The 27,598-nt window shown below is 34.7% G+C and overlaps 1 protein-coding gene across 1 annotated transcript in view; it reads right to left on the bottom strand.

Moving 5' to 3' along the window:
* Positions 1 to 21,450: 21,450 nt before the first annotated feature.
* Positions 21,451 to 27,598, bottom strand: part of LOC150105849 (transmembrane protein 41B-like) — a 111,652-nt gene continuing 105,504 nt past the window's right edge. Inside the window, exon 7 of the mRNA XM_090393624.1 lies at positions 21,451 to 24,552. Coding sequence (XP_090249750.1) covers positions 24,383 to 24,552 — 170 coding nt within the window. The 3' untranslated portion in view covers positions 21,451 to 24,382. The remainder of the gene's footprint in view (positions 24,553 to 27,598) is intronic.

The raw sequence follows: 27,598 nt of genomic DNA, 5'->3' as shown, positions 1-27,598 counted from the left end.
AATAATACCATGGGATAACAATAAAAATTAAAAAAATAAATAAATAAATAAAGTTCTTACTACTCCTGCCATGTATCCTTAAGGGGTGTACAGGATATGATAGTACTACATGAAAAATTTACATCATTACTAACTTTCTATCTACAATTTTCTTCCAAATCAGTCTGTTACCTGTCAAGACTCCAACATGATCAGATCTTATATCTCAATCTTCTAAGGCACTTTCTATCATATTAATCCACCTATATCTTGGTCTTCCTCTCGGTCTTTTTCCTGCCAACCTGGCAGAGAACACTTGTTTTGCTAATCTTTCCTCTCCCATTCTGTTTAAGTGACCATACCACCTGAGATTAGCTCTGCTAACACATTCCTGGATGCGGACAATGTCAAGTTCTTTCCTTATACCCTCATTTTTGATATGATATTGCCATTGATGCCATCTGTTCATGCCCTTTCTCAGGATTCTCATATCTGCAGTTTCTAGTCTTTGGTCTAGTGTTTTACTTCTAACCCAGCTCTCAGATCCATAAGTTAAAATTGGCTTGAACACTGTCTTGTATACAGTTAAGTTAGTGTTTTGACTAATTTCTCTCTTATTCCATATAAATTTATTCAGTTGACTTCCTACCATACCAGCTTTGTTGATTCTGTTGTCTACTTCCATATTTATTTTACCACCTTCACTAAAAATCGTGCCTATCCATCTATATGTTTACTTGACATCCACAGATGCCATATAGTCACTCCGATGCTCAGTGATGTGCCACAACAGGCCTCGCCATGTAATCCTGTTGTTTGCTTTTCTGGAGACTTCAACTTTCTGAAGACTAGTTGCTCCACACACACCATCCATCCATCTCATTGATGGTCTATCCCTTCCTCTTTTTCCAGGAACTTTACTTTCTATTACTGTTCTGAGAAGTTCTCCTTCCATCCTTAATGTGTCCAAAATATTTTAACTTTCTTCTGTCAATATCCTTAAGGAGCTTTAAAGTTCTACTGATCTCTTCTAACGCCCATTCATTTTGTATGCCTTTCAGTATATGATATCCTCAACAGCCTTCTATAGCACCACATCTCAAAAGCAGATATCATTTTCTTATCTGACTTCTTTAGGTTCGAAGTCTCACATCCATAAGTCGCTGTTGGAAAAACAACTGCATTCAAAATCCTTAACTTTGTTCCCATGGAGATAGATTCATCCTTCCGGATTTTAGACAAGTCGTTTTAGCCATTCCTAACCTTCTTTGATATCTTCTGAACAGCAATTCTTCACAATAATAATGGATCCCAGGTACTCAAACTTGCTGACTTCCTCAATTCTTTTTCTATTAAGGTAAACTTGTTTCTCAAGAGCTTCCTTTGTAGTATTTCCTTTGAGAACCATAATCTTTGCCTTGCTAGAATTTAGTTGAAGTCCTCTGTTATTACTGATCTTGTTAATTATGTCAAGAATTTGTCCTAGTTCTTCCATGTCACAAAGGAGTACTGTATCATCAGCATACCTCAGATTACTGATCAATCTACCTCCTATCCTAATTCCTGTCTTGAGCTTATCCAATGCTTCACACATGATGTCCTCCATATATATACTAAACAAATGAGGAGAAAGTAAACATCCTTGCTCTATTCCTTTTCCAACCTGAAGCCAATCGGTCAATCCAACACCTGTTCTTGCTGTGGCTTCTTGCTCCCTGTATAAATTGGCTATCAACCAGATAGTGTGTTGAGGAAAACCCATTCTTTTTATTACTTCCCACAGTTTCACATGCTCAACACAGTCAAAAACTTTAGAGTAGTCTAAGAAACACATTACCAGAGGAAGTCTAAATTCTTTATTTTATGTTTATTTATTTTATTATTTTATTTTATTCTATAGTTGTTGCACGCTTTCATATCTTCTTTCTTATGTAGGGGTATGAAAATAGACTTCTTCCAGTCTCTAGGCCACGATCCTGTCTCCCATATCCTTGTAATCAATCTATGAAACACTCTTATACCTCCATCCCCAGTGGCCTTAATTAACTCTGGGATTTCATCTGCACCTGGTGCCTTATTGCTGTTAAGCTGCACTTTCAACTTCATGCGTAAGTGGAGGAGGTTCCAAATTAAAATTTTTCTGGTGAAAGGACCCCTCCACATTTTCTTTATCCACTCTACTGAACAGTTCCTCACAGTATTCTTTCCATCTGTTTTTGATTTCCATTTCTTCTGTTAGTAATGCTCCATTCCTATTTTTGATGACATTCAATTTGGGTTTAAAATTTTGCTTTAAGTCACGAACTAAATAAAACATCCTTTTATAATTGAGCCTCCTCATCTGGAACTCTATCTCTTCACATTTATTAGTATAGAACTTTTCCTTGTCCTGCTTGATGGCTCTTCTGACTTCTCTATGTAATCTCTTATACTCTTCAGTCCCTGTGTCTCTTTGTTTTTCCAACCGCCTTCTTTTGATTAGTTCCCATGTTGAATCTGATATCCATGGGGTCTCTTGGTTCTCTTGATTCCTTCCCAAAGCATTTCTGGTGAGTTCTCCTCATTTGTCTCCAGAAAAATCATCCAACTGAGTTGATGTTTCTTCTATGAATCCACTAGGAATTACTCTAACATCCAATCTAGTGGAATGTGCCAGACTTGGAAGTTTTCAGAGTCTTAGTCTTACTATGGCTCTTACTAGCTGATGGTCTGTACCACAATCTGCTCCAGGACAAGTGTGCACATCAGAGATACTTGTGTTCCACTGCTAGAGAGCCAGGATGTAATCAATCTGGTGCCTTGACCCATCAATGTTAGATATCCAAGTATAGATCCATCGTGGGTGTTTCTGGAAGCAGGTATTGGTAATAACTAATCTGTTAGCATGGGCAAATTCCAACAGTCTTTCACCATGGGTGTTTCGGCCTAACTCTCATACTCTGTCCCACTTTTGCATTTAAGTCCCCTAAGATGTAAAGCACGTCTCTCCTTGGTAGGCAGTCTAAAACAGCTTATAAGTTTTCATAGAATTCCTCACTCGCTTCTTCAGGCCTATCCATGTGGGGTGCATAAATTACCATGATTGATACATTGGTAGGCTGAGCCTTAAGTCTAATAGAGAGTATCCTACAATTAATGGAGTTATAACCAAGACGGCTTCTTGCCTGAGCTGTCTTCAGTATCACAGCTACCCCATGATTTTTGAGTCACAACCTGAGTAAATAACTAGCTTACCATCCTGTCTTTTGAAGTGATCTTTTCCATTCCATCTGGTCTCTGTAATTCCCAGGATGTCAATCTTATACCTATTCATCTCTTTACAGACAATCTGAATCGTGCCTAAGTAGCTGAAATATTTCACTTGTTCTATAGGTACAAGTATTGCTTGATATAATGCCCCAATGACACCATATAACTGTAGTGTTTTGAATAGCTTCTCTCTTGTCACATGCCTTTTCCAGATCTACAAAACTTAAATACAGATCTTTGTTATATTCCCATGATTTCTCAACCATTTCTCAAGTATATATATATATATATATATATTTCATTTCTTACTACTGTGATTATGTGTATTCATAACCATAGGCAGGGCAGTCAGGAATGCTACTGAGGCTGGGGTTCTTGGAGTTATAGCAGATAAATTGAAGTTCAAAGATTGCAAATATGACTCAATGGATAATTGCGATACTGAAATAAACACTGGCATATATGGATACAGAAATCATTTAGCCTCTTTACAAGATCTTGATACAACTGCACCTAGACTGTGGTTCTCAGATTTGATCTCCTGGGTTTTGAGGAAATAAAGAAGTTTTGGAAAGGTACAAAGAAGAGTTACAAAGATGATATCAGAATTATGCAATGTGAATTATGAAGACAGATAGAGAGTATGTGGACTTCAGATACTGGTAAACAGGAGAAAGAAGTTTTTTTTATTTATTTATTTATTTAAATCAGCCTCACAAACAAGAGGTCCCAAGAACTATGACATGACAGTGGCTGCTGTGTGTGGGCAAGTAGTTAGAAAGAGGAAAGGAATTTGTTGATATGTTTCTTGAACACCTGAGAGTTATAATCATTTCAAAAAACAGTATGAGGAAGACTCTTTCATAAAGCAAAGGTGTAGTAAATGATGGCGGATGAGAAGTTTATAGCTTAACTGTATAGGGATGTTCACCAGCAGCAGTCTGTGTGCATACATGATCAGAGAAAAAGTGGAGGAATGGGTGGCCAGTTATGTGAACATAAACACATAATGCAGCAACAGCATCTCTATGGGAAAGCAAGTAGAGGGAGTCAGTGAAAGAGAGATCATCAGTTAAGCAAACCTAGATACACTATCCCAAATGCTGGAATGACATTCTAAGGTTGGGTGGATCTGAGGTTTATAAAGTTTCATGAATTGAGCAGGAAAGAAGTAAGAAAGAAAAAAAAAGAACCTTTTTTTGGAGGCTGAAGAGGCTACAGACGTGATGTGCTGCTACCAGGATAGGCTAAATATGAACGTCAACCCAAGAAGAGAAACCTGATCCTTGTTGGTAAGCAGAATATTGTCAAGCGTGAAGTCCTGTCTCATTTCTTCCAAGAAATGAGACAGGACTGTATTTTGGTGGCAATAAAATTCACCAGGTTCTCCCAATCCCACTTGAGAATGGCAAGATCATTGTTTAAAGAAGATATTGAGGCATGAATTATCTCAGCGCCACAAGGTTTGGAAAATGATAAAGAGGAGTGAAGAGTACTGTCATCAGAACTATGAATAAGAGTGGATGTCCGAAAGAGAGAGACAAAGATCACTGATGTATAGGAGAAAGAGTGCAGGTGAATTATTATTATTACATGACACCTCCAGGGAATCCAATGACTCACTGAGGGAGGGCACTGCTCTACAACTCTGTCTTCACCACTCATTCACAACTGACTGCAACTACACCAATGCCATCTACTGCCACTAGTATTTCCACGGACAATCACAAACATCCATGCCCACGGTGGGATATGAACCCGCAGCCTTTTGGCTGGAGAGCAGATAGCTAACCACTCGGCCAGCCAGGTGGCCAGCTTTCTGTGCTTATCCCATGTCTCTGTGCTTACCTGGCCAGATGAGCACAGAGACATGGGGTAAACCATCACTGATTGAGAAATCTGCAGAAAGGTGATATGACAGAGGCCTATAAACTTAATTTTGTGTGTGGTTAGGAAAGGGCAGAGGTATTTTTCTCTCACAGAGCAATGAGTGAATGAAACAGTTTGCCTATTGAAGTGGTCAAAGAATCTAGCATAAAGGAGTTTAAAAGAAGGTTTAACAACTGGTGTTGGTGATGTATGGCTTCCCTTGATGAGTCCTTAAATCCCTGGAGGTCTTTTACGATAATATACTTTTACACATAAAAATGTATTTCATGATTCATGTATTCAGTGTTTAGCATAGCTGCCTATATAACCCTATGAATGTTATATGTTCAATTCTAGTTGTGGACTATAGGAACTTTTTCTAAGTCCTTCTTCAGCCAGTTCCCAACTTAGAGGGAACTGGCTGAAGAAGCCAGTTCCCAAAACAATTTGAGATGCAGGGTTAAAACCCAAATTTTTAAAAAATTTGGGTTTTAATCCTGCATCTCAAATAATCAACTGTAGAATTCATACTTTTAGAGACTGTTGTATGTGAGTTAAGGTTCAAAGCAACAAGATTACCACAATTGCCTGCATCTCTGTCTCTTGCAAAACCCTGATAGCTTAAGCTAACTATTTGAAAGCTAGAGAATAGCCGCCAACTATCTTCAAAAATTTAGTTAGACTAAAGGAATTCTGCTTACTCTCTCTTGGGAATAAAAGATGTTAAAGGATTTATTTATTTATTCAATCTAGCACAGTGTACACACCACAAATTTGAAATTAAGCATATCGTATTAGGCCAATATGATATATATTTAACATATAAAATGCACGATTTTCTCCACTTATTCTCTTAATTAAGATATGCAATTATAAAATTAAGAAGTTTTGATGAGTATGATTAGTCCTTAATACTTAATCGGAATTAAGATTAATCCATAATACAATATTTATTAAGTATTCAGTTCATTCACTTTTGCATCATTATCCCATTGATAATTGTCCGTTGAAAAAAAAAAATTCCGGTCTTCTTGAAAAGATATCACAAAAATATTATATGCACCCTTATTCTGGTTATACAATACAGTCTGTAACGTTTATACTCATCATCCCGTACTATAATATATACACGATATAATAGTGGAAGCCAATGTTACATTGAAAGGAAACCTATAATTAGTGGAATATATTTAATCACAAGATATGCAATAAATAATGAAATAGAAATTTTATTACTCCTTGAAGTAGAAATAATAATTTATTATCGATACAGTGCAATTATTAATTCTGTTAATGGATTTAAGAAAATAATTTCAGGCAATATTAAGTTTAAGCGTCGCGTAACCTAGTAACCGCGTAACTAACATTAGGCTTAAAAATCCATGCTATATCAGTACCAAATAACACTTTAGAAGGCTTTATTCCTGCGCCAGCATTAATGATTAATTAAAATAGCATGCAGAAATGAATAACACTAATAAAATAATAAAGAAATGTCATTGTAAAACAATGCGAAGTATAATAATTTTAGTGCAGTTGGTACTGCGACGAAGAAACCATTAAGCCTAGTTAAAAGCAATGACGCAGTCTGTAAAATGCTATTGATTGCCTAAGTTAAAATACTGTACAAGAAATCTGATTAACAAACGTAACATTACCGTGCACAGAAGGATGTCATACATATACGAGTATAATAATTTAATCCTATAATCACCATCAAAACCATAAAATATACACAGCCAAACGAGCGTTGCTTCTAAAATCGATACAGCCAAACCCAATCCCTGCTTAACGAAAGTTATCCCTTTGTCCCTGCAAATAACGCAGTTATAATCTATATTGGTCATCCATTTGATCGCCGTGGTTGTTGCAACATACCACTCTCGCTTATTCATATCTGGCTAAAAGTCTTCACAAGAGTCGAAGAAATAATAAGGATTGCTTTAAAATCACCAAATCAGTAACTCATACTCATAAAATTTAATATAAGTTGTTGGTAAAAAAAAAGAATCTAAAGAATGACAAAGCTAATATTGGTTGAATTAAAAATAAATAAATAAATAAATAAAAGAAAACAGCAACAGCAATAACATAAATTAAAAAATTCAAAGGTTGGTCGATTGGTAGAGCCTCTGCTACTAATGGCTCGCAAAAATGTTAAGCAAGTTTGAGCGCGGTTAGTAGTTGAAAGGGGCTATCGTTCGATGCTGTTGGCACACTCTCCCTCGATGAGTCTTTGGACTCCCTGGAGGTATCACATAATAATAATAATAATAATTAACGCTACGTGTTCCTTTGAACAAATATATATACACACACACAATCGCTAAATAAACGTTCATTTTTGTTATATACATTATATAGTATATATAATTTTGTTGAGATACATTATACAGTATATTATACAGTGTATGATAAGATAACAGATAGAACAAAAGTAATAAATTTATTCAGAGATACGACTAGTTTATTTAAATAATTTTATTTTTAAAAACTAGAATTTAAATATTAAATTCTAGTTTTGTCTTAATTACGTAAGACTCCTTCAGGTATAAGAAAATAATAAATAGACAAACAAACAAATTCGCAAATTTTCCTTTTTATTTTGTCATAACAGCGATGTGAGCATTTGAATTCACCACAGACTTGTCTCTCTGTTGAGACATCATGTGGATCAGCTGAAGACAGACATATGAAAATAGATCTATGGCCTAACTTGTCCGCTGTTCTTCTAACGTGCTCCTCGATGCATTTTGCAATATGTTTTTCAGTCTGTCCATAGGATAGTGTTCTGCAGTCACATTACAGTCGATAACCTCCTGTATATTTCACGGAGCTTTACAAAAGTATAATGGATCAACTAGTGATCTTATCCTGGTGAAAGGAATAGAGTCTACTCAATAGACACCATTCGACTTTTATATTCTCTAAGGATTTCAGCTAGATTTATGGAAATTGGTATAATATAGAGAAGGAGCATTGATTGGTACGGATGCTTGTAGTAAACATTTGAAAAAAGTCCCCCCCCCCATCTCTCTCTCTCTCTCTCCCCAGAAATTAAAGTTGCGTTGAATGCATTGGTCGGTAAGTAATGAGACAGTGCGTTTATTATAGCTATTTTGACCATGTCAATAGCCATGAAAGCGTTTTTGTCATTTCGCGGGAAAATCGTCAGATGATTAATAGAGCAAAACTTGTTTTGCTATGCTTATTATCTGACGAATAGCGAAATTATCTCCAAGAAACGGCCAGCGCACCTTCATTTCGCGAATGCTGTATATACATTACATATGTTTTCATTTCCTTTAATCTTTAATTATTATTATTATTTTTTAATTTTAGTTTTAAATTCTAAAGCTATAGCCTATTTCATTTATAATTTTTCCCTGTTTATTCTTTATATTCATGTTTCATTTTCACTACTCAACGTACGTATTTAAATTCGCATAACTAAACTTAATTCTCCATATTGTACATTTCGACTCATCAAGTTCACATCCAAATATCTTTACATCCCTAATTTCTGAAACTGCACTGTTAGGTATCTTCTTTAAATTACTCGAAATATAATCGAAATTTAATATTTACTGTAATTTTATATTAAATATAAATTTGCTTTTGGTTGGAAAGTAGGATAGCTCCTGCACCCAATAAATTTTGCAAGTTTCACCGTTACAGGAGCAATATGAAACGAGTTTCAGGAAATTTCTGTATTAATCTGTAATTTCTTTTAACTTATATGACCTATTAGCTTTTCTTTTTTTTTTTTTTTTTTTTGAGATTTGTCACGCTGTTATATATTAGTACAAATTACACACGACTCGACAAAATAAACAGAACACATTGCAAGGTGTAAGAATAGTTCCAATATTATGTATATAATTTCTGGGAAAACTCCCATGTTACTCCTCTTAATAAACTATTATAATTACGGCTATTTTGCCTGCTTCAGTTTAGGAGTGTCCCTGTTCCAATGTTACACCATGACAAAATTTAATATATGGTGGTATAATACAATAGTGTAACGAAGAAATTTATCGAATTACATTCGTTATATTTTTTTTTAAATTTTAACTTCCGAAAGACCCATACATTTGACATATAATGATAAGGAAATTATTTTTGCAAATTTTCTAGGTCCTGATACTACCTTACCTGGACTAAGCTTTTCAGATTTGGTCTCCTGGGTTCGGAGGGGATAAAGAAGTTGCGAAAAGGGTGCCAAGAATAGTAGCAAATGTTATAATAGACTCACGACGTGAGCCCGTAGCATAAACTAAATAAGAATACGACAATAGTGGCTAATGTAATATCAGCACTAATGCTAAAAGAATGTTCATATTGAACTGATGTGTCCTTTACCTGGCTGTATAATTTAAGTCTCAACACAGAGAAGATTCCAGAGGAGTGGAAAGAATGTATGATAATTTCATTCTAGAAGGGCAGTGTAACGACTGAGACATCTGACTATCTACAACTCTGGAATCGGTTGAAAAATTTGGAAAAGTGCTGACATACAGCAATGAGTTAATGGACAATCTATACTTTGCCATAAACAGTGTGGGTTTGCTAAAAAAAGGTCATGATTGAATAACTTGCTCACATTTTGGATAATTGCAAGCTGAAATGAAAGTCGACATGCAAGAATAAAGAAGTCACATTGCCTCTTTACAAAGCTTTGATTAAGATCTTATTCGAATTTGTCTGGTTTTCGCGGTGATGCAGAATGAATGTGCAAAGGATAGTGTTAAAGATAATATTTAAACTGTGAAATGTGGATTATAATAGACTGAAAATTTGTAGGCTGCGGATATAGCAAAACAGGAGACAGAGCGAGTGATATGACTGAGACCTACAATCTTCTAAAGGGATCATACAGGATACCAGTATATGGACTTTTTCATTTTATAGAGGGTAAGGAAGGAAGAGGAAGCATCCATGGCAGTTGAAAATAAATGCAGTCAAGAAAGGGATAAGATTTAAATTTTTCTTTCGTAGAGAGGTACATGATTGGGATAGCATGCTTTTAGAAGTGGTGGATACAGAGTGTGAATTAATTCAAGAGAAGGTATGACAGATGGTGTGTTATATGTGACTTCTCTTGATGAATCCCTAACTCTCTGAAGGGTAGTAGTAGTAGTAGTAGTAGTAATAATTATAATAATAATAACAACAATAACATAATCTAAAATATGGTCACATATCCCATGAGTACTTGAATATGCCATGCAATAATAATAATATAACATCAGTACAGAATCGTGCTACCTTCGTATGTGACTCCCTGCTTCAAGTCTTCGAATGGCTGAAAAAGTAAACAAATATGCTAACCCTCTTTTATATCCCCATAGGGAGTGTGCAAGGTTAGTTTAGCAGTACTTAACTTTTGAAGACTAAGGCAGTCAGTGCAATCTCCACAGGAGCCAAACGGAGATAGCTGTCCTAAGACTATCACTAATTATAAACGATATCCACTCAAAAAAGATGGTTGACAAGTGTTACCATCTGGTGATCCATAAACCCATCAATTTATTGTCTGAAGTAGTGGGGGTGATACAGTCGATTTTCTTGAGGTTAGGGAAAGAAAAACCAGCTTTCCCGTGACAGAGCTCGACTAAATCAGGAAACGGTCGATGAAAGTCAAACTTTCAAAATGTTCCTCTAGTCGACCACTAGAATTTAAATTAGGTCTTTCTTTGGGCAGCTTATCGCTAGAGGTGCAAAGGTCACTTTCACTAAGCTACACATGCTCTGATTTGAGATAATCACAACTATAATGATTATTATTTTATTAAGAGAGAGAAAGATCAGTTGCAAGATGGAGAGACCAGGAAAGCCAGAGTAGGCAAATGCCAAATCCTTGAAGATTATAATAAGACTAAAACAAATAATGATGCCAAATTGGACTCATTTGCCAGTCCATTATATCCTGGAAAATGCAAATTCTTCCAGTATACAATGACACAGCAATGGTATCCATCATTCTGACATTAGCACTGCACAAGCAAACCTACATGGCATCAATCTGGTCACCAGATGGCTCGCTATAAACTTCATTCACTTAAATTCTGAGAAGGAAACCTATGATTTTCTGAACCCTTTACCCCTCAGCCAACCTTGATAATTAGTACATAACGATCCAACATCTGCCCGCCTACATACAAAGCTAATACATAAGTGAAAACAACCACCATTATGCAGGTTGATACAATAAAAGGCCTTCGAATTTACCTTAATGCACAGTTGATTGGAATTGTCGCATAAATTTCACCTATAAATCCTGGAAGACGAAAAACACGAGTTTCTGGGAGTAAAAGTCCACTTGTCCATGCCAGACATCAAGTAACTCAGGAACAGGTTGAAGAAAAACCTAGAATAAAGTTCCTGCAGTCGGCGACTAAAATCGAACGTAGAATGCTTTTTTGAGTCAAGTGCAAATATCCTTCCACTGAGCTACACATGTCAGAATATAATGATTGTTATGTAACTATTTTTTATGTAATTAGAAATAAGTATTAAAACCAAAATGTCATAAATGTAAGAAGAAATAATTAAAAAAATCAGTTAATGCCTTTTATTACCTTATAGGGAGTATGCAAAGCATTATTAACCCTATCAATCTTTTGGGGTTCAATCTCCACTGGTAATCAATCAGAGATAGCTGACCCAAGGCTATCACTAATTATAAACAGCAACTGATGAACGTCCACAGTTAGCTTAGTGGCTTTGTGCTTCGCAACCATATGCCTGGGGAAGGAGTGTCCTAGGTTCGATTCCCATCGACGACATGAGGAGCTTAAGGATCTTCCTCATCCATAGCCAAGTTAGCCAGTCTTGGGTGTGGACAGCAGGGATTTTTCATCCTGCAAGCAGGCAAACCAGTCCCGTGGACACACACATACAGATTACAGTCGAACAGGGCAGCGCTTCCCAAACTGTGGGCCGAGGCCCCCTTGGGGACCATTAGTTTTGTTGAGGGGGCCTTGAAATAATGAAAACAAATTTAAAATATTTTAAGACTGAGTGTGCCATGTGAATTGTGTATGTAAGATGCTAAAAATGTAATATTTGCATTTGATTTTTGCATTATTTGCTGTGTATGTTTGGTATTAAATATAAATACAATAAATATTATAATAATATATGTCTGTATTACAATTTATTTTTCGATAGGGCCGTGAAATATTTTAATTTTTCCAAGCGACCTTTAAATCCATAAGTTTGGGAAGCACTGCATTAGGGGATGCAGCAAGGAGTGATGAACCGGCCACATTAGGGGACTCTGCCTGTCCTAAAGGGATGGGTGAGATCAAGTGACTGTCATCTCTTGGCACCTCACCATAAAAGGATATATTATTGTCTGAAATAGTGTGGATTATAAATGAATCAAGAGTTGCTCACTACTGCTTCCATTTATTGCAATAAGTAATAATACTAAAAATCACCTGCCTTTTATTTCCTTATAGAGTAGATGAGGTCTTTTAATCCTATCTAGCTTTTTTGCACACTGAATGGGTAGTTCAATCACTATGTGTAGCCAATAAGAGATAGATCACCCAAGATTATCACTAATTATAAGTGGCAATCATCAGTGAAGAGACTGGCAAATAAGTGCTGCTTTCTCTTGGTACCTAGGATATGTTGTTTGAAATAGTGTGGCGTCTATGGTCGACTTTCTCGAGTTTACGGGATGAAAAACCTGACGGCATAAGTAAATAAACATATTTATTGCTTGGAAAGAAGTCAATGGACACCACAGTGTGAGAAATAAACAGCCATGGTGCCCACCTTAATAAGATGTAGCCCCCCCCCTTTCGCTGCAATGAATGCAGCAATTTTATAAGCAGTACCGTAACTAGGCAGGCACAGGGCCCAGGATGAAAGGGACCTGAAATGGGGTATCAAAAAATAATCACTACAATATATTTTATTTTAATTTTCAAATTTGTCACAATGGGGGCAGATTCCGTAATGTTTTTGGTTAAAGTTAAAAATCAACTGATCTATTTCTATCATATTTATTTTTTATTCAAAAAAAAAAAAAAAACAGGAAGCAAAAATCAAATCTTGAGCAGGACCCATGAAAAGCTAGTTACAGCAAGCACTGTCTACGAGTATACCTTACACAAGCGTATGATAGCGATCAATGGGAATTTCGGACAAATCTTCCTGTAGACATGTAATGAGGTCCCAGACTGTTGGGGCAGATGTCTCTTGACCTCATTCAATGCTATTCATCACACAGATAATCAATAGTTAGGATCAGGGCTCTGATCCTAACAATGCATTTTTTAAACCCCTAATAATGTTTGAATTGCTTCTTATTGAACTGATAAACTTGACCTTAATTTCAACATTCAAAGTATCCTTATATCAAATTATGGACAAAGCATCTTTAATAGTTTATCATTTTGAAACAAACTATTGAGACAGAGTGAAGGAAGCTGTTCCAAAGAACAGAGATAAATGGAATTAAAGAGGAAGAAGAGAAGGTAGTTTTGTGTGTGTGTGTGGGGGTTCAAGCTAGATTGTATGTGGGTGCTTAATAGTGTCTGCTGATGTTCTAATCTTGCAACATTAGAACATTATCCATGAAAACACCCATATAAGATAAGACAAATGAACACCTATGAGCAAGTGACTGGAGTAATTAGAATGCCATCAAGTATCTTAGAAAAGTATTATTACATGCAGAACCATAAATGTGTCAAAAGTATGAAGGTTGGGTGGGTGGATTTGGGCTTTATACAGTATCAGCAATTGTACAAGTGAATCAATGTCTTGTGCAAAGAAGTATGCATAGTTTTTTCTTTTTCTTTCTTTAGAAGATGAGACAATGGATGAGATATTTGCAACACAAAAATGTAGAGATGCAGTCTCAATGTAATCTTGTTTGGAGATTGGGATGCTACTGACACAACAGGAAGTTCTTGCAGGAAATAAAACAATGTTTTTAGTGGCATTAAAGTACACAGGGTTGGATAATCCTGTGTACTTTAATGCCATCTGTACATTTAATTCATCTGGTTGATTTGTCTCTTTTGCAGAAGAAAAAACTCTGCTACCTTTGTATGAGACTTGCTAATTCACCTTCAACTGAAAAGCCCTTGATAAAAGGTTATTTTGTCATTAATGGGAGTTGAACTCGTCTCTCCACCCAAAGGGAATTTTTCAACACCAACTGAGCTATGGAGGCTGAAGAGAAAGATAAAAGTGACAAATGAAAGCAGTAAAGTGAGAAGTCAATCTTGCACCAGAACCGATGGAAAATTCCAAGTTTGATAGTCTTAGGTAAGGAATGTCTAATTTGACAAAAGCACATGCTCTGCCATTTCTACAGAACATACCATGCAAGACAGTCATACCTGAAGTGGACTAGTCACAAAGGATGCCAATTGGGGTTTGGTTAGGAATAGCAGATAGGATTTTTGTTGCCAAGGAAAGGCAGTATATATCATTGTATTTATGCCCTGCATGTTGGTGAAATGCATGTTTTTCACTGGATGAAAGTTTGGTGTTATTTTGGAGATATATTTGTTATTTGCAATTTTTTGTTACATTCTTAATGTGATCTTTATTTTTTATTAGTGATATTTTACATCTGCAGCAATGATAGCATTTGTTTGGTTATCTTTCATGTTAAACAATAGGGGACAACTCCCACACAGGAGTCAAGCTGGCATCACCTAATTATAGAATCACTTGTGTACCAAAAAATTATACAAATATTTTGTCTTATGTATCTTAGGACATCACTATAAATGCACAAGTGATTGATTTGAACAAAAAGAAACAGAACACATGTGCTACATTAATCCTCCTATATGCAGCTGTATGTTTATTAAGATAAAAATACTACTGGACTGAAAAAAATAAAGAAAAACACAGTCGAACTTTTGTTGTAACAAGCACGGAAATAACAAGATCACACTGTAATGAGCATAAAGCCAGTTTTAATTAATGCATATTCCCATACAATTGCTCAGTTTTGAGCATATTACATGGATACACTGTACAAATTTTGGTAACTATTCAAACATTGTTAATTGTTGGGTAGTTCCTGAAATACTGAATTACCAGAATAGACAAAAGTGAAAAAAGTGACTTACTTTTATGACCACCTGCATTGGATTATGGAGTATAATCTGTCCCCAAAGATATTAGATATAATCTGTCCCCAAAGACAGATTATATCTAATCTTGTCTTTGGGGACCATACCTCCACTATCTAACCTCCCCCACTTTATCTGAACACTACCACAACTGTAAAATCAGTTAAAAACAAACCCCTTCTGTCAGAAACATGTCTACTAAAAGAAAGTGTCATTCAGTTTGATAAAAAAAAGAGCAAATTATTCGTCTGAAAAAATGAAGCATGTAAAAAGTTTTCTTTGTCCAATTTCTCCAATAGTATTGACCTTGTGGAAAAATAAAGATGTTTACATATTATTAAAAAAACTTAGAAAGTATGACTTGCAAGCATCAATGAAGCACTGCTTCAATGGTTTACTAATTAAAAAAAAGTGTTGGTTTATCAACAGATGGTCTGATCTTCATAATTTGCTAAACAATTTGGATGCAACAATTTTGAATGTAACAACAGTTGACTAGATTGATTTATATAGACTGACATAACACTTATCAGTTTTTAAAAAGACTAATTGAAATAATGTTTATAATTAATTAGTAATAAATTGTGTTTAATCATTAAATGTATTGTAGTTTATAGAAGCATATTCATACAAATAATATTTAGGTATGTATTTATATTTATCAATCCTAATTTATTAAACTTTTTATTGAGACTTAAAAACAGGAGGTAGATTTAATTCATCACTGATATAGTGAATAATGGCTATAACAAGGAAACTATGGTCCTGTGGTGCTTGTTATAATCAAGTTAGACACTTTAACATAGTTGAGAACAATTTCCCAAACTTAAGGGATGGAAAGGCAGAGATTGTTATCCTCAGCTGTACTAAATAGATCATTCTAACAGAGGGATTCTAACTTAAGTGCACATACTGTTTTCTTTTTTGTTCAAATTCATCATTGTTGTTCTTCATTATACTGATGTCTTGATATATAAGATTAAATATTTGTATAATAAATAATTTTTACCTGTTGCAGATGATTTTATAATTATGGAAACCTCCACAGGTCTCATTAAACATGAAAATGGCACAACATGACATTGTAAAAATAAATGTATGTAAAGTGTTTGTGAGACATTGTATTGTATTGGTAAACTAGGCTTAACTAGCAGATGTCTCATAATTGAGTAATGTTATGTTTAGATCTTAAGCTAGCTCAGAACTAAAGTTTAGAGCAGTAAGAAAGAAAAGTGTAACTACTTTGTGTGCATTCTGTAAATATTATTTTGGCTTGTAAACAACATACTGAACTGTAATTTGTCAATGCACTATTGTTACACCCTGATAACTTAAGAATGTGAAAATTTCAGTTATCATGAGGTAACAAGAGAAGAAATAAAAACTCTGTATAGATAACTAAGTAAGCAAGTTTGTTCCTAAGCAGATATCGTTAAGAACCTTTGAAAGTAATGAATACAAAAAATTAAAAGAAAAATATGTTTGCATCCAAGTGAAAAAGTATAGCTGAAATTGTTTGTTGAACTAAATAAAAAAAAAAGAAAGGAATTTTATTACGTTGTGATATGATAAAATAAGGTTAAGTAAAGCAAAGATTAGTCATAGGATTTTGTATGCGAGAGGCTAGTTTTTAGACTTGAAATAAGAGATTAAAGATTCGAGTTAATTCTTAGAAAATTTTGGAAAGGGGATTAATTTAGTATAGATGGCATAGAGGTTAGCTTAAACAAAAACCAAAGCTCAAGGTCATAATCCCCAATTTGAGACTTCGTCACGTGTCAGTTGCATACACATGGACCGCATGATGTTTTGACAGAAAAACGCCACTCTAATTGGTCAGTGAAATCGACTCCAATAAGGAGGGGGGGGGAGAAAAGAAATTGAAGGTGCCGGTAGGGATCATGTTATAAAAGGGTTAGGACCCCCTGAGGCTTTTTCCCCCCTCAGAGTTTTCTTTGCCAGTCTTCGTAGTAGGTTTCATGTGGTTTTCCTGAATGACAGGTTAGGAGTTTTCTCCATCCGACACAACAAGGAAACAAAGTGTGCGGGATTTCGAGTCCATTTTCCTAGTGCAAGAAAGGAGGGATGCCGTTTAGTTATAAGAAAAGGGATATCGTTAGTATGTTTGTGTGCTGTGTTCGTAACAAGAGAAAAGAATCTATGAAGAAGTAAGTGCCCACGTGGTGAATTTCACAGCCATAGAATAGATAATCCTATGTGTGTCCTTGATTGAAACAAGTAAAGATCGTGAAAGCCCATCTTAATGCCAAAAGAACTTAGGAGTGATAAGTTATAGAAGAGTTCATCTTAGAAAAGTACAATCAGAAAAAGGTAGAGACCAGTGTAGAAGACCCAAGTCAAACGGTACTGTAAAAATCTCATGTCAATTCAAATTTTATGTAACTGTAATCATTGTTCAATTACTGAACAGTTGAAGGGATTAATGAGAATTATACTAGGACTTTAGTACATGTCAGACTAGAATGAGAATAAGCTTGTTACTATTAATTAATAAGTATTCATGTGCCTAGAGATTTATGCATGTACGTTGTATTTTATTTAAGAGTTTTAAAGGTCAAAGTGTGTATTAGCACAGCGTAAGGATAGTTTAAACCATACTGTTTTAATAAGTTAGATAAACTGATTATATATGTCCATGGTAATGAAGCATTATAGCACATTCAGACTAGTAAAGGGTTAAGTAAAGTGTTATCTGGGATTATATATATTTATATATGTGGAATCTTTTGTGACGGCATGATCGCCATTCCCATATAGGATTTTAGCCTATTGTTTGTGTTTAGCTAGTGTTAATTTGTATTATATATTCTTAGTATTGAATTGAGTTTTTTTTTTTATATTAAAATGAATTGTACTATGCTTAAGTGTTCAATAAACTTTTGTTCATTGAAAATACAGTTGTCTGAGATTGCCACTCAATGCACCACTTGTAATAACGTACGAACCTAGCCGCAGGGGGGGGGGGGAAGAATAGTTAAGTTGTGAGATAAAGGTCATGACTGCATATTAGTTTCACACCCAGACATATTTTGGTAATTGCTCCTTGTTTTTGAATTTTATATCTTAAACTAAATGTCCTGAAAGGTGCAGTATAAAATAAATATTTAGGGACACTAAGGGGAGAAGAAGCTTGAATATTTGTATTTGGGTGATATCTCGTATATAGATAAGATTTGGATAAAGATAAGAGTTTCACATGTAAGGATAATTGAGAGTCTAATAATCATAAATTGGGACACAACACTATCCTTAAAAAATTTCAAACCTGTATAAGAGAAGTATTTTCTTCTTTGGTGCATCAATCCAAAGATTGGTTACATCATAACATCCTGTCTTGTGACCTCCTTTTTATCTCTTCATAACTCTTAGTGCCAGTTAGCATCATTATGTTATTTCTATATATATATACAGGGTGTTCGGGATAATTTTGACAGTTTCGTAAGGAAAAAGAAAATCTTTGTATTTATTAAATTTAATGAATTGACAAAAAAACATTACAGGCAGAGTTAATTACAATACTATCAACAAGATTTACTCAAAATAACCACCATTAGCATTGATCACAGCTTCAATTCTGCTTCGGAACCTCGAACAAGCTGATGCTACAGTCTCCCTGGGAAGGGCCGCAAAAACTGTTTTAATTTTATCCATTAACTGGGCTTTTGTATTACTGGAAGTGCGATTGGTGTCTTTTTCAACTGCGCCCCATACAAAATAATCCATGGGGTTAAGGTCTGGGGAGTTTGGAGGCCAAACATTTGGACTGGTGAAGTCGTAGAAATTTTCAGACAACCATTTTTGACTTTTCCCAGAGGTGTGGCAAGGGGCCGAATCCTGCTGCCATACATACGGCCTACCATTGGCTACCCTTGTTATCCAGGGCTTGACTACAGTTAGCAACTCCACGAACAAAGCCCGAATTCCAATGCCAGGGTTCTTCAACACCTGTTCCTGCAGATTTGCGAGGAATTCTGCTGTACGAACGCAATCAGATCGTCTGCTAGGGATCTTTCTTCTTGCTACATCCTCGTAGTCACCATTGCAAGTCTCTAGTTCATGCCTGATTGTTTTTACTGTATTCAGGGAGCATTGGGCAGCAGTCGTAATATCCTTATTTTGATGGCGGGCACGAATCATCATGATACAAGTTATTCTCTTCCATGATTCAGGTGGGTTCCAGCTATCCATCCTTTCTGACATCTTGTATATGAATGAAGAAGGGTCCAAACTTTTAAATGAAGAGAAGTGTGTGTTAATACATGTAACTTACGGAAAAATATAATTAATTATAAATATGTCAAATTTATCCCGAACACCCTGTATATATGAAATTCATGGTCTGCCTTGTGGCCTCTTTCCTTCCAAGAGAGGTATATACGATTTTTAATTATGTTGCCATGACTAAGTTAAGGTTAGAATAGATTAAGGTGGGGAATACAAATATGATATCTGCATTGTCTTTGGATTAACATCTTATACTCTCACACTCAATATACAGCCTAGCTGGAGGAGTAGTAGTCAATAAACAAATAAATTTGCTAGACTATAGAGAGTGGGAGATAAGATATAGTATAAGCATATATATATGGCAGCAGCGGGAAGTTAAGGCAGCCAACCATTAGAGAAACATATATATAAAGAGAAAGGCAAAGCAGGGTAGTGAATATACAACCACAGTATATTACAACTATTTTACAACATGATCTGGTAGAGCGAGCTGCAATAGGATTATTTGCCAGCTAATCGAGAAGCCTCCAAAGAGATGCTTCCTCATTAGGGTTTGATCTAATGTACAATCTTGTGGTCAACCTGCAGAAATTGCTTTACTGCTGTACCTTCAAATGGAGATGGCTTCCTAATTCATTAATAAGTGTGTTGACCATGCCCAGCAAGGCCATCACCTGCATTACAAGAAAAGGGAGGGGACAGAAACTGGGGATAAAACATGGTAGAACTCACTTTATCTTTCTAATAAGCAGGGCACTGGTATATATCATTGGGCAATAAAAGATAACTACCACCTAGAGGTGGTATAATTGGTATTTCCACCAACTAGGGAAGATATGTATATAAGTTGGCATACTCTCCTTACCAGAGGTCCCATCTGTGGAAACAGGCTATATCATGGAGAAAATGGCGTTGACTGAGACAGGGCTATGTTGCTTATCTACCAGCCCAATAATGACCCATTCCTTGCCGAAAAACAGGTTTAGGTATGCTTAAATTATGCTTCTATTAATTTTTAAACCACCTACATGCCTTGAATTAAAAGTGGGGAGAGAGACAATTAATAATTTTAGTAGTTGGGTAGTTTTAGCACATAAATAATTCATTATTAAATATCCCAAAAATCTATGAGATGTGCATATCTGCAAAATAAAAACATTACATGATGGAATTTTGATTGCAGAAATAGATTCTTCACTGCATACTAGGATCCCTAGGATTTCAGTTACAATTTAATTTGTTGGCCACTGTTACAATTTGACAAATTTCTGTTATTTTTCTGCAGGGTCTCAAGAACCCACCAAAATCACCCGGTGATACCTATGATTTAAACAAGTTGAGTGCTCTTTTATGAATTTTCATTGAAATTGTTGCTAAACAATCACAACTATGTACACATTTCATAGGTTTTTCAATATGTTTGATGATGTTGATATGTAAATAAAAAGCCTTGGTTCTGAAAGACTTAATATGAATCTCACCTATGAAAGGCTGTAGATCTATCACGCATTAGTACTATGGGTGGATTAATGATTTACGCACACTGGAAACCAGCTTTAAAGAGCAAACACGGAACTCCTTTTCACACAAATTCATCTACCATCAAAAGGCATTCACAACCATCCAAACTGTGACCAGATTCAGTCATTCACTAGTTGGAGAGCAGTGATGCCAAGCCAGGCATGCACATTTAGCAAAATGTAACCAAGATCAATTATTTTTTTGAGTCGTGTCCAATGAAATGATTTTCCAAAATTAGAAGATCATTTATAACCAACCACCTTGTATATATCAATAAATACAAGGTGGTTGGTTAGATTGGTTAATAATTGAAAATATGGTTAATAATTGAACCATATTTTCATTTTCTGAAGGAAATGAAAATATGCAAGACAACAAAAATTTTAAGTAACCAATAACTAACAATACTTTTCAGTCTAAACAATAATCTCATTTCTCCAAAGAAAAAATTATCAATAAAGAAGAATTCCCATACTTAAGAATACTTTATTTTAACAGAAATACCAGAGAGTTCACAAAAGACAAGTTAAAAAAAATAATAAAAGTATTAACAACATTGGTCTAATTAACCATCCACATGATAACTGCATCTATTTCAGTGTAGGAATGTTAAAATGATCTGAATGACCAATCAAGAAGTAATTATAATCTTCACAAAGACTTTTAAAGCCTATTTTAATACATTTGTTTATTATATACTGAGTCAGAGCACAAAGACTGCACTATAGCATGCATATTCTCTGTTTGGAAAATAAGGGCATTTACAAAAAATTATATATATATATACACAGAGATAAAAATTTCCCATGCCAATAAATTAATATTTATATATTAGACCTAAATATATCCATGTTTTCCAAATATCAGTTAGGCTAGGAAGGTAGCACCACAGATCTTTTCAACTTTCAAAAAACTGGGCAAAGTGAAGACATTAGATTTAATACCTGCTGATATCTGAAAACATATTACAAAATGAGTTCATAAATGTAACCTCAAACATGGTTAATAATTGAACCAGTTTCTTCAATTTTTGAACATCAAATACACTGGTGTCCTAAACCTAAGGACAAACCATTCCTGAAGATTACAACTGCAAATTCAGATGAATCAGCTCGGCAATTTGTATAACTGACAATTTCGAGTAGAAAGCATGTACACATTCAAATTTTCAAATAGTGCACAGAGGGGTAATGTGGTAGCACTCAACAAGATCAAAGGCAAAAGACTGTTTGAAGGAAGTGCTTTTTTGTGAAGGAATAAAGTTGTAAACTTGGATGTCTTGTAATGTCTCAAAGACATCCAGGGCCGTACTTACACTTTACCCAAGAAAGGCAGGGCAAAGCCACCAGAGTGCCTCCTCCCCATTGTTTGAGGCCCTTATATTGGCATTAATTTTTTTTTGGCTCACAGCTAGAGCTTTGTTTGTCTGTGCATAACTACAGCCCTGAAGAACATCCAGATGATTTCACACAGGGAAGAATTATTGAAAAGCTTGAAGGTTGTAGAATTATTGATATTGCCAGAGAGTTTGAAATCTCACACGGAATTGTATCCAGGCTCTGGACAGCATTTCAAGCCAATGGAATGTGTTCCAGATGTTTGCTAAGAGGTTGCCCTCACTCTACCATGGATCAGGAAGACAGATTTTCAGTTATAATGCACTGAGCTACAAGTGCTGGAAAAAAGAACTGGTAAACAATATTGCAACGAAGTTCTCAATGCCATGTTCAATTGTTCCATGGTGATGTAAGTGAAGAATTCATTTGTATGGATGAAAAAAGCCACACCGCATACTACAAGCAACGGAGATAATTTTGGAGAATGAGGATATTAATTGAATCAAGTGGCCAGCATGCTGCCCAGATTTTAATCCCATAGAACATGTTTTGGACATAATAGGGAGATGCAATATTGCTCGAAATTTTCCCCTCCAGACAACAAATAAGGCCTTATCCTTGCTATTAAGGAGAAATGGGCCAGTTTGCCTCAAGAACTGCTGAGTCACTTGGTGCTAAACATGACACAATATTGTGAGAGCTGCATTGCAGTTCAGGTCTACATATTCTATACTGAAATGCCTCTCTGCATAGTGTTCTGTAAGCACTGTACATTAATTCCCCAGCTATGTCCTTAGGAAATTTGTAACTTTTGCCAAAAAAAAGTATTGCAATTTAATTTGTACAGAATTTATAATATGTAAACCTTTATCATTATAACATAAGGTAAAAATGTAGTTTGTTCTTAATTTTTGGACACCAGTATAACTTTATTACATGACATTGCACACAATTTTACATAAGGTAACAAATACTTTTATCAGGATGGAAATTCTCGCTATCTTGGAGGAGTACATTCCTAGGAGTCATATTCTTGCTTTTATTCAATTTAATTTGAATAAAATTAAATTTTATTCAAATTTATTTAAATTCAAGAACTCAAATATCCCAATAGTCTGGCTTATGTTTTACTTTTAGTCAAAGAAACTATATGAAGATAAATTAAACTATGTACAGTGATTAACATATTAAGATTGTTTCTGGCAAACAAACTATGCATACAGGGATGTTAATGTCTCATGTTAGAGGAGCAGGAGAGTATGATACAATATGAATGCATTTTCTTTCAATTTCACAAATAAACATGATCTAAAAAACTTACTCTGATCATGTTTTATATCACACATGTACACACACACACACACACACACACACGATGTTTAGTGATTATTTTAAATCTTTTTCCAGAATTACTACTCTCGTTGATAAAAAGTTAATGCAATAAAGTGAATACCAAACAAAATAGGACTCAAGAAGCATGCCAAAATACATAATCTGAGATGTCAGCCAATATAAACGAACTTAATTGATAATTTCATGTGCATTACTGTTTTGCAACATATTTTACAACTTTGGAATGTTTATGTTTTGTATTTTGCAATACTTATAGAATCACAGGAGTTATAGCATTTTTATAAACAAAAAGTTATTAATATGGATTGAGTAACATACGTTAAAATTTTCATAAAATTTATGTTATATATACCACAAACATGTCAACAAATAAGCTAATTATTGGCATGTTTTTTTTTTAATTTTTATTTTTTTTAAATTAAAAGATCTTCAGTATTACAATATCCTTGTACATTCATAGTGAACATATATCTATACAAACTAGAGTATGTTTAACAGCAATAAACATTATTAATATATAACATTTCTATTAAATATAAATGTTCACACATTTCAATTTTTTTCATTATTATTTTATTTAATACAAGAGGAGTCTTATCTTCATGTAAATTCAAACTGAGAATACCATGTTAATATGCATAACCAGAAAAAAATAAAAAATAAATATAAATATATGAATTTATATATATTTGAAATTATCCTATGGTTTTTCTATTATTCTAATTTTGTTTGTAATTTCTTTTTAAATACGACAGGAATGAGAGAAAGTATTGCAAATACTGCTAATATTAATATTGATGATAATGACAAAGCATCACTTGAGGAGGTCAGCTGATGGAGAGTAGTGCCTGCTTGAATAGCAACAAATGAAGGTGGAGCAACACCTAACAGAAAAATAAAACATCAAATTAGCTGTTTTCAGGTATTACTATCTCGGACAATAATTATAAGTAGAAACATCTACATTAATAGCAAATGAAAACAGTAATTAAGGTCAGTTATAACATGCAACAAGGAAATAGTCGTAGCCACTTAATCATAAAAATATGCATTTGGTCATAGAATTCTTGTATAGTTATATCATTCATTATCATAATGAAACCTATAGCTGTTTTTGACATGTGCTGGAGATTATTGATACCATAAGTTGACTCCACTAATCTTTCTGAGAATCTCATATCTGTGGTCTCCAGTGTTTGATCAAGTGTTTTTATTTCTAATGTAGTTCGGATTAATAAATTAAATTCGGTTTGAACACTTGTCCTATACACAGCTAGTTTATAGTGTACTGACTAATTTCCCTTTTATTCCATATAAAAATTTATTCACTTGATTTCCTACCCAGTTTTGACAGTTGTCTATTTCCATACTTAATTTACCATTCTTTTCTAAAAAGTGTGCCTAAATAGCTGAAATGTTTTACTCATTTCAGGCTCTCCATTCATGACGCACTTGATGTTTCAAACAATTCTGTCTATTTTCATCATCATCAAATTCCTCAGATGTACCCTCACTCAAGGGGTGTACAGGATATGATAGTACTACATATCATTACTAACTTCCTATCTACAATTTTCCTCCAAATCAGTCTGTTACCTGTCAAGACTCCAATATTATCACATCTTATATTTCTGTCTTCTAAGGCACTTTTTACTATATCAATCCACCTATATCGTGGTCTTCCTCTGGGTCTTTTTCCAGAGGAAAAAGAGAACATTTCCTCTCCCATTCTGTTTAAGTGACCATACCACCTGAGATTAGTTCAGCTAACACATTCCTGGATGCTAATAATGTCAAGTTCTTTCCTAATATCATTTTTAATATATTGCCATTGATGCCATCTGTTCATGCCCGTAATCTTTCTCAGGAACTCTAGACTTTGGTCAAGTGTTTTATTTCTAACCCAGCTCTCAAATTCATAAATTAAAATTAATTTGAACACTGTCTTGTATACAGCTAATTTAGTGTTTTGACTAATTTCTCTCTTATTCCATATAAATTTATTCAGTTCACTTTCTATCATACTCATTTTGTTGATTCTGTTGCCTATTTCCATATTTAATTTAACATCTTCATTAAAAAATCATGCCTAAGTAGCAGAAATGTTTTACTTATTCTATAGGTTCTCCATTCACAATACAGTTGATATTTTAATGCTTCTGCCTATTTTCATTGTCTTTGTCTTGTTATTGCTGACCTTCATACCATATCTATTACAACAATTATTCAATTTAATCATGGAATCTTGCAGACTTATAGCAGATTTATTTAGAAGTATAACATCATCTGCATACAGAAGAACTAAGATTAACATCTCCAATTCTGATATCAGGTATAATACCACTTTCCTTCGTAATGTGATCCATATAGATAATGAATAACAGAGGGGATAATGTACATCCTTGTTTGACACCAGCTTTAACATTAAACCATCTTTCTGTACTTCCTTCAATTCTAACTGCAGACTTACAACTCAAATAAAGACTAAATATTGCTTGATATACTGTCCCATTGACACCATATAACCATAACATTTTGAATAGCTTCTCTCTTGGCAACTTGTCATATGCCTTTTCCAGATGTATAAAACTTAAATACAGATCTCTGTTATATTCCCATGATTTCTCAACAATTTGTCGTAAGTGAAAATCTGATCCTCACAGCTTCTATTTGGCCTGAATCCAACTTGTTCTTCACCAAGCTTCTGTTTCACAATCCTTCTCAACCGTTTCTCAAGTATACTTGCATAAATCTTATCAGGAACAATCAGTAGAAAAACACCTCTGTAATTCTCACATTCAGTTTTATTTCCCTTTTTATATATGGGTACTATGAGAGTTCTACCCAATCATCTGGAATTCGTTCCTCTGTCCAGGCTTTCTGAACTATGCAGTGCAGCCACTGTAAGACGTTTATACCACCATATTTCAGCATTTCTGGTCGAATATCATCTACTCCTGCTGCCTTTCCACATTTCAAGCCTTTGATGGCTTTTTCTACTTCAATTATGGATATGTATTCCTGACTGTATGCCTGTTGAGTGTTTTTTACCACTGTGCTATCACTGCTTGTTTCATTAGCAATTTTTCAAAATAATTACTCCATATATCAAGGATATCTTTTTCTCCAGTTTTCATGTCACATTTATCATCTGTAATTCCTTTTACTGCACTCTTTCCTTCATTTCTGAGCTTCTTCCAGAATATCCTGCTACCTTCTTGATATTTATTTTCTATGTTCTTACCAAAGTCTTCCCATGACTTTTGTTTAGCTAGTTTTACACAGTGTTTAACTTTCTTACATTTGTCTGTGTATATGTTTGCCAGCAAAGGTTGGTCGACTGGAAGAGCCTCTGTTACTAATGGCTCACACAAAAAGTTAAGCAAGTTTGAGTGCAGTTAGTAGTTAGAAGGGCCCAATCGTTCGATGCTGTTGGCGCACTCTTCCTTGATGAGTCTTTGGACTCCCTGGAGGTGTCAAATAATAATAATTCTTTAAGAGCACAAGCTGATTTATTTGCAAGGAACTTTTGATATGCATTTTTTCTTTTTCCTTCACTGTCTTTTTAACTTCCTGTGTCCACCATGGAGTTCTGATTTTTCTATCCTTGCAGACAACTTCACCAAGGTTTGGTGAGGTTGTCTGTAAGGATAGAAAATAGAGACAAGGTTTTTCCAAGGTTTGTTCCTGTTCTAAAACTCTTTCATTTTTTCTTCACTGTTTGTGTATTTTAGTCTACAGTTCACACCTGAGAGATGCTCAACTTTTATTTGCTTTAAAACTTCCTTACACGTTCTTCTTTTCAATATGAAATTCAATTTTATCCTACTCAAGTCTAAATAGTGATCACTTGCAATTTCGAATCCTCTGTACACTCTAGTGTCCTGCACCAGTCAGAAAACATCACTATTAACAATAACATAATCAATG

The sequence above is a fragment of the Typopeltis vanoorti genome, chromosome 6 (genome assembly GCF_054136105.1).
Source record: "Typopeltis vanoorti isolate ZY-2024b chromosome 6, IOZ_Tvanoo_1.0, whole genome shotgun sequence".
Classification (NCBI taxonomy): Eukaryota; Metazoa; Arthropoda; class Arachnida; order Uropygi; family Thelyphonidae; genus Typopeltis; species Typopeltis vanoorti.
This window is presented reverse-complemented; position numbering and strand designations above follow the sequence as displayed.